General features: G+C 42.2%; 1 protein-coding gene across 2 annotated transcripts; it reads left to right on the top strand.

Annotated features, from left to right (window-relative positions):
• Window positions 1–2544: 2544 nt before the first annotated feature.
• Window positions 2545–7901, top strand: LOC121982049 (protein LOW PSII ACCUMULATION 1, chloroplastic-like). 2 transcript variants are annotated; one of them, XM_042534908.1, is made up of 11 exons: window positions 2545–2963; window positions 3045–3290; window positions 4331–4434; window positions 4820–4955; window positions 5081–5312; window positions 5941–6098; window positions 6228–6416; window positions 6523–6623; window positions 6865–6961; window positions 7131–7227; window positions 7432–7901. In XM_042534908.1, the coding sequence occupies exons 1-10, from the start codon at window positions 2901–2903 to the stop codon at window positions 7203–7205; spliced, it is 1401 nt and encodes a 466-aa protein (XP_042390842.1). In that variant the 5' UTR covers window positions 2545–2900; the 3' UTR covers window positions 7206–7227; window positions 7432–7901. The 2 variants fall into 2 exon arrangements, with proteins under 2 accessions (XP_042390842.1, XP_042390841.1); XM_042534907.1 differs by lacking the exon at window positions 2545–2963 and having other exon boundaries at window positions 2998–3290; window positions 7438–7901.
• Window positions 7902–8930: the final 1029 nt, after the last annotated feature.

Here is an 8930-nt window from a genome sequence, read left to right as displayed (position 1 = left end):
ATGCGATGAATGGTGTAGTTGGCAATTACCGCATGGATGATGAGGGCGTCGTCATGCGGTACTTCAATCCCCTCAAGATCCCTGAGGCCAAAGCTAATTTCGGGCTCACTCGCCCTCTCTTGGCTACATCCTACAGCATGAATCTCCAGTCGTCTAGCATACGACTTTCAGGCTTGGTTGGAATCTCTGTTGGTCGGTCCACCAGCTATGATGTTGATTTCACCCCGAGCGGCGTTGCTTCGATTTTCCTCCTCCCGAGCGGAGTTCCTAACTTGCCCATGTGAGGCTAGGGCGCGGTCATCACTCCTTGTTTGATGATGATGTCGCCGTTCAGGTGACTGCCTGTTCTCTTCTCGCCGTCCGGTACTAGGCTGCCTGTATCGCAGTTTGGGGGAAGGCGACCGTCGTCGATAACTCCTGGGAGTTGGCTGAGCGACTGCGGGGACTCCTCGGCAGTTGCGGGTGTTGTGGGTTGCAGACTGATGGAAGGAACAGAACATAGGAGTCCATACCTTCCCCTTGGGTCTGGGACGTTCGGCTGCCACGTGCTGGACGGCATGTGGTCTTGCTTCTTGATGCAGTCGTGCCACATCGGCTAGGGGCCCTCTCGGAGGTTGGTGGTTGGTCGGCAGCCTTCGCTTGACGTGCACCGATGGTTCTGACGGTGCTTCTTTCCTTCGGGCCGCCTGAGCTTCCTCCACGTTGATATCCTCGCTAGCCTTCTTCAACATGTGGTCGTAGTCGCGGGGCGGCTTCCTGATGAGCGAGAGGAAGAAATCCCCGTCGATGAGTCCTTGAGTGAAGGCATGCATTATAGTCTCAGATGAGACCGTGGGAATGTCCATGGTCGCCTGGTTAAAGCGTTGAATGTAGGCCCGAAGAGTCTCCCTCGGCCCTTGCTTCATAGAGAATAAACTGACGCTGGTCTTCTGATAGCGCCGGCTGCTCGCGAAGTGGTGGAGGAAGGCCGTCCTGAAGTTCTTGAAGCTCTGAATTGACCCGTCCGGAAATCTTCGAAACCAACGTTGGGCTGAGCCGGATAATGTAGTGAGGAAGACCCGACACTTAACTCCATCCGTGTACTAATGAAGGGTTGCAGTGTTGTCGAACTTACCGAGGTGGTCGTCTGGGTCAGTCGACCCGTTGTACTCGCCGATTGCCAAGGGCACGTAGTGCCTTGGCAAAGGATCTTGCAGAATTGCCTCGGAGAACTGACGATTGATCCGCTCGGAGGATGAGTCAGCTCGGGGCGTTTTGCCCTTCCTTGCATCCCGAGCGGGAGCCTCGTCTAAGGAAGACCGATCTCGATTCGCTTGCGCGATCTCAAAGGGCGTCTGGAACAAGGCTCGATGGAATGAGATCGGGGTGAGCGGCGCCTCTACTTGTGTACCGGTCAGACCTTTGTTTTGACCCCATATGGAGAGTTGTTCCAGCCGGTCTTCGTGCGCCGCTCGGCCTCCAGATGCTGAGGTTGCTTGTTGCGCCAACCGCTCGGCCAGCGCCTTCTGTTGCTGCTCTATTATCTTGGCTGCTTGCGCTTGTATGAGTGCGTCAAGCTCCTCTTGAGAGAGCATCACAGTGTGTTGGCGTCCAGCTTTTTCCATCTCCTTGCCTCGGATTCAGGTGTGTTCCCACAGACGGCGCCAATTTGATCCTGTCCGAGAGCTGAGTCGATGGACGCTGGGATGTGGTGCTCCTATTGACTGGTCGAAGACTCCGAAGACGTAGATCCTTCTCCGCCATGAACCTGCAAACACATCGCCGAACCGGGGAGGGGTTCCCCGGCGATGGCCCTCCGACGCTCAAGCCAAATCTTCGGCGAAAAGAAGTAGGCAAAAAAGAAACGAGAACTGTAGCTACGGTAAAATAGTGAGCATACCTCCGTCGAAGTCTGGGGGTCCTTATATAAGGCTCCCCAGGGGTGCGTGCACGCTTCCCTAGGCGTGCACGCTCCTCAAAGCATACATGGAATGGACGTGTTAGAAAAGCATGTCCGACACCCTACCTTAATAGCACAAGCATATCTCTGATGTGACAGTGGAACTTTCCATCGTACGATTCTCTGTCTGACCAGGCCGCTGACCATGCCTCTTGTCGTCAATACTAGTTCCTAGGAAGATCTTGCCACTTGCTCTCTCTGTCCTTTACCGGGCCGAGCGGAGGAGCCGCTCGACTAGTGCTTTTCCCGGACCGAGCGGAGGCCACCTCGGCTAACGCCCTCCCGGCAGATGTCCGCTCGACCGAATGCCGTGTCTATTGTTAGCCGAGCGGGATGACCGCTTGGCTTCCGTTTTTTCTTGCTCTTCCCTTATGAGCGTTGGAAACTCGGCGTTAAGCCGAGCTATCGAAATGCCGGATCGATTATTCCTACTACTGATCAAGAAGATAATTCATTCGGTCGAACGTCTACCAGATGTTGATCATTTTGATCTCCGGCCAGATGGGCCCCCCTTACCACCGGATCAGTGTGCAATCAATCTGACACTGCGCAGGAGATGCACGCAGTACAACTCACAGGCAATTTCTTAAACTTAATCAAGTCGATGCTTTTCCTTACCACAAGGATCTATATCCCTATCGACCATCTAATGAAACTAATTGGGGAATTACCGTAGCCTTTTATGGACGAGGAAGACGAAGGTGTGGCCGCAGTAGGTCTAGGCAGAGAGCTCATCGGCGTAGGGTATCTCTGACCAGTTTCCGGTGCGCTCGGCGTGCTCCGCGAGCACCATAGTCCCCCGTGCTGCGAGCCCGTACACCAACCACTCCGGCCTCCCCTCCTCTTCCGCCGCCGCCATCGCCGCACTGGAGCAAAATGTTATTATGAAAATTCTGAAAGGTAAAATACAAAAAGCCGACAGCTCCGGGGTTCTCTCCGACGATCGCTATATCGACGGCCCATGCAAGAGCTGCTGATATTGACGATTGGATTCCATCCGCCGTATATGTGGATAAGAATAATTGTAAAAATGATTTTCTTATCTGTTTTATTTATTTATTTTTTTGTTTTATGCATTCTAATCCTTTTCGTCGTCCTGTTCGAGCTCCGGCGAGAGCCGATGGCCGCCATGGCTTCCTCCCTCGCTCTCCAGCAACATCTCCTCAGCGGCACCAAGTCGAACTCTTGGACTATGCGCAAGTCTCATCTCAGAATCCGTCGTCGCTTTATCCCCATCTCTGCCTCCCCCTCCTCTTCCACTCCGCCCTCCTCCTCCTCCTCGCCGGAGAAGACGGCGCAGACGGCGGAGTTGTGCGTTAATGATGGACTCGAACTGTTCTCCAAAGGGCGGGTACTTAAAGCTCCTTTATGCCCTTTTTTTGTGATCATTTTTGGGTTTTCTAGGATCATAAATGAAAACTACCGAGGCATGAAATATTTTTAAGTGTCGTTTTTTTGTGGAGTTCCCTGTTGTTAAATCGTTGTTTAATTTAAACGGTAGGTTAATTTCATTCAATGTGTCTACCATAGATTTGATAAGTTGTTGAATATCTATCAAAATTTGGAATTTTCAAATACCTTTTCTACATTAGGAAAGGGAAGGGCTTGTTCTGAGTTGTAGTTTAGGATGAGATGTGTCTGCAACTGAGAAAAACAAAGTGACAAATAGGAAAGATTTAGTGTAGATAAAATGGACTAAATTAATTTAAAGATTAGTTGCATTTCTTTGAATGGGGAAAGATTAATTATATTCTATAATCGACTGAGAGGAAGACTTGAATTATGGTGTGTAAGATGACAAAGAATCTGATGAAGCTGTGAACCATTCAAAGGAAGGTTTGAACAATTCCAAAACCCAGAGGCATGAAGGAACCAGCTTCAAGTTAGGGGTGACCGGGTGAAGCTAAAGCAAAGAGGACCAAGTATGCGAAAATAAGGAAAGAGGATAATAGATAGAACTGTAAGAAAGAGAAAAGAACATTAGAAAATTTCTAACTGATGATAATACTGGCCATATACACCGATCTTTACTGTTGCTCTTCCTATGGATTACAAATTTCATAAATTATAGGATAAACTAATAGAGGAGGGGCTTCTTTTGTATCAATAAGAATAGTTTATAGAATGATACAAATTATCTCAAGAAAGAGAACTACAAAGGAAGGAACTCACTAATTCTATTTTGTGATTTCCCAAGTTATGTCCATGTATTTGATTGTTCCAATAAAATTAAAGGTTTTTTTAGTTCTCTCCTGTTTCTGCTCGGACAAGCCTTCAGGTTCAGAGTAGGTTTTGTTTCCTTGATTCAAAGAAAAACTTGATTCCATTTTTGTCATCTTGCATAATCTTGTATCTTTATCTAAATTTTTGAGCATGCTTGAAATGTGATAGGTAAAAGAAGCCCTAATGCAGTTCGAGAATGCACTGACTTTAAATCCAAATCCTAAGGAATCGCAAGCAGCATTGTACAACAAAGCATGCTGCCATGCATACAGGTGTGTTAAATCTGCTTAGGACATTTGAATTCAGCATAACTTTCTTTGTTGAATTTGCAGAGTGGTAACTTTGTTCCATTGTCAACGGATTAATTGTTTGATAAAAGAGAGATGGATTATATTAAGATGGAAGAACTTATATGTTCAGTAGAAACTCTGTTTCTTCTTTTGCATTTGAGAAATTAAATAGAAAGTTTTTTTCACTTTATTCTAATGTAACATAATCCTTGAGAGCAAATGGTAGAACTCTGTTCTAGCATTCTCTGTCTTGCGCTTTTCTTTTTTTCCTAGAACCACAGTATCCAACTCTTCCTTTCTATGATTGTCTGCATTATTTTCTCCATCAAGTAATTTCTGTTTAATATTTTTTTTTTTTTACTTTCAGAGGTGAAGGTAGGCAAGCAGCAGAATGTCTGCGAACTGCTTTGCGAGATTATAATCTCAAATTCAGCACTATTCTCGATGATCCTGACTTGGCCTCATTCAGAGCATTGCCAGAATTCAAAGAACTGCAAGAAGAGGTTTGCTTTGAACAATCTGTGATGACAATTATCTCTGCTCAGTTTGTCATCTTCATTAGTTCCCCATACTTCTATTCACTCTTATCAGCTATGGTTACAACTCATCTCTTTCCATGGTTTTGTAGGCCAGGCTGGGTGGTGAAGAAATTGGTTATGGATTTCGAAGGGATCTGAAACTTATTAGTGAAGTTCAAGCACCATTTCGTGGTGTGAGAAGGTTCTTTTATGTGGCTTTAACTGCTGCAGCTGGAATTTCATTGTTTTTTACCATTCCACGGCTTATTCTTGCAATTAATGGTGGTGAAGGTGCTCCTGATCTATGGGAGACTGCTGGAAATGTCTCCATTAATGCTGGCGGTAAATGGCATAAGCTCGTTATCATGAATCACTTATCATCTTCTTTCAGCGTGGTGTGATTCAATGAACATACAAGATGAATGCAGTGTTCAAGAAGTTGTCATAGATGCTTCTTTGTTAGCCTTATGCTATTTGCACTTATTTAAAATCCCTGAAACAAGCTTTTGAACAGTTTCAATTGTGAATGTGACCTGTTTAACAATTTCTTTGGTAGACAAATTCCACTTTTTGACCACCCTATATTCTGGTAGAAATTGTTCATTGCCATTTGTCCTGTACAGTCTGCACCAAGTAAATCTAGTTAGATTGAGATATAAAATGGAATTTCTTTAGATAGTAGGTTTGGTTTTACTCATAGGTCACTGTGGAACTCTTTCCATTGTGGAACGGTTGGAAGTTACCGATACTGCAATTAATTGAGGTTAAAAAGCCATTGTTCCATTCCACAAATGTATAATATGAAATTGAATGTAATTTGCTACTTAATAAATTGTTTATGATTAGTCTCCGTCGGGATTCATCTTGTCAAGCTCTTATGATTTCCTTCAATTCTTCAAATTTGCACTTTTATTGGCATTAGTAAATAATCTGTTTGAATTGATCAAGCTTTTGAATCAGCACTTTCTAGGCATCATTATTCTTGTGGCATTTTTTATCTGGGACAACAAGAAAGAAGAGGAACAACTTGCCCAAATATCACGTGATGAAACTCTATCAAGATTGCCGTTGCGTCTTTCAACCAATCGGATTGTTGAACTAGTGCAGCTTCGTGACACTTGTCGACCGGTCAGTATCACATGTTTTTTAGCTTCCTTTTGGTCAGAATACTGATTTCCTTCAGTAAGATTCACATTCTAATGAATATAGTTGCATATGACAGAAAATGACTGGAGGTCTTATTGAACAATGGCTTAGGTAATTTTGGCAGGGAAGAAGGAGACTGTCTCAAGGGCAATGGAGAAAGCTGAGAGGTTCCGAACTGAACTGCTTAAGCGAGGTGTGCTTCTAATTCCTGTTGTTTGGGGTGATTACAGCAAGGGTATTGTTGAGAAAAAAGGCTTCGGTGGTCCTGCAAAATCTGCATCATCTCTTCCTTCCATTGGGGTTAGTTCATTGTGTGTGTTTTCTAAAATTCAGAGTACATGACCATGTAGCTTAGAAGCTAAATGCTGAGAAGAGGTCGTTGCATAATGTTGTGCATGACTTTTAGGATGATTTCGATAAGCGAACTCAATCCGTAACTGTAAAGTCACGTTTAAAAGCTGAAGTGCGCTTCAAGGCTGATATAGTTTCACCTTATGAATGGGAGAGGTTAGTGATATTGATTTTCTATATAGATTACATGCAGTTTTTGCTATCTGAATATGAACTTAAGATTCTAATAGGATAGTTATGCAATCTAAGTAGAGCGCCATTCACTTTACCATCTGATATGTAAACTGCTCATCTGTATGCTCTCAGTACCAAATGTAATCAAACCATCTCAAGAAACCATCATTTGTGTTTTTTTTGGCAAAGTCCATGTGTAATAACCGTGTTTACCAATGGTCAGGTGGATACGCGACCAGCAAAAATCTGAAGGAGTTGAACCAGGTGACGATGTTTTTATAGTTTTACGTCTCGATGGACGTGTTCGAAAATCAGGACAGGTATTTCTTTTAGATACAAAGCAAGAACATTGTGCTTTCACAAGTCACCATTTTCATTCTCGTACTAGATTGTCCAGTAGATTATCATTTACTGCCAAACAGGCCTTATTTTGTGAAAAGGCAATAAGGTAGAAAAATTATGTCATGGTTCTACGGTTTCTTTCTCCAGGGCATGCCAGATTGGCAGGAGATCGTCAAAGAGTTACCGCCACTAGAAGCTTTGCTCAGCAAACTCGAAAGATGAATCCATTTCTACTGCAAATGGAGTATGTTTCTTTCTTTTAGCTTGATTTATGAAATTTAGATGTCGGTTTTATCGCATGTTGTTTGATATATGAAAATTGTATGTTGGATGCTAGTGTTCTTGTTACATCCTTTTGAAATGTCATAGCACAAAACCTCCAAGTTTCTAGGCCTCTGATTCATTCTCTTTGCATGCTACCTTGTTACAATTTGGTGATCGCGTGTAGAAACAGAACTTCAAACTTAGCTGAAAAGATTAGCAACTCGAGCTTGTCTACTACTCCATCACCGGTTCCGGCAAACAAGGACCAATCTCATAGTTCTCAAGTCCGGCAAGAGGATCTAGCGTTTACCATGAAGGGAATCCAACTAGCACCTTGTCATCTCTTCATCTCGCGGGCATTGTAACATGCCTAAGATCACACTAAGTGTCCATAAGGATACCAAATCATGAAAGGATATGAGATCGATCTCGTTTTCTCTTGGAAATAAGATAATGCCATTGCGTTTCTGTAAAGAGAGATATGCCCGAGCGACCATCCACACGATGTAACTAGAGAGCCCGATCTTGCCTTTGTAAATGGAGATGGGTTTGGGGCCTACGAGCACATTGCAAAGGCCATGATCTCTCATTTTATGAAGCTTGTATAAACTTGATGCTTCAAGTTATGCCCTCGTCAAGCTCATTTGAATAGAAGTTGTATATTCTTTTTTCTAAGAAGAAAGATAAAACATCACTGATAATGATTTCTTTTTTAAATAAAATATTTAAGTAAACAAATAAACGTTATTCTTAATGTGAAAAAAAATCTAGTTTAACGCGAAAGGAATTTTGAAAAAAAATTTATAAGATTGTTTTGTAATTCAAAATTTAAAACGCCATATTGATAATCGGATGGACTGTAATAATTTCGTTTAAAAAAAAAAAAATACAATATCGATTTCAAACTAGTGTGACTTTGATTAAATTTTGAAAGATTAAGAAATTAGGATATTAGATTTTTCATAAATTTATATGAATACTTGTAATTTTTATAATTTTGATGCAAACAAAATGCCAACAATCTTTTTCAAAATTTTAAAATTAGTTTGAGTGTTTTTAAACTTTCATTTCGGATTTTAGATGAAAATACATCATCATCATCATCATCATCATCATCATCATCATCATCATCATTTTATACAACCGAAAAATGACTTTGAATTGTTGGATTTGAGTAGCCTTTTTTTGGTTCTATTCTTACTTTTTTTTTTTTTTTTTGTCTTTTTAATAAAATTGTGGATGCATAGTTTTTGTACTTAAAAGAATTAGAATGGAACCAACACTTAGGTATCATGTTTCTCTTTTAAATGAGACCATTGAATAACATCGCTATCGACGCAAGATTCCTTTAGGCGTTTTTAGTTCAAAAGGAATAGGGAGGTAGAGTCTTGCCACATCTAAACTTTCCATGAGTGTTAAAGTCTCCTAGTAGTCATTGAACTTTAAAGTGTCGATTTGAATAAAGAGTATTTTGATGGTGCTTTTCCTTTAAGCGGGTTGAGGTAGAGCCTTAGAGCATCAAGATCTCTCCTTTTCTATCCTTCAAGTTCTAATTATAGGCAAACACGATGACAAGATGCTTTTGTGCTCCCGGAAAGACGAAATATATCAACATCAATGAAGAGCTCAACAATAAAGATTCCTTAAGTAGACTCATTGTTTTAAAAATTACCCAATTTTTAT

Source organism: Zingiber officinale, chromosome 5A, assembly GCF_018446385.1.
Source record: "Zingiber officinale cultivar Zhangliang chromosome 5A, Zo_v1.1, whole genome shotgun sequence".
NCBI classification, from domain to species: Eukaryota; Viridiplantae; Streptophyta; class Magnoliopsida; order Zingiberales; family Zingiberaceae; genus Zingiber; species Zingiber officinale.
Note: the sequence above shows the minus strand (reverse complement) of the source record. Positions and strands in the feature narration are given on the sequence as shown.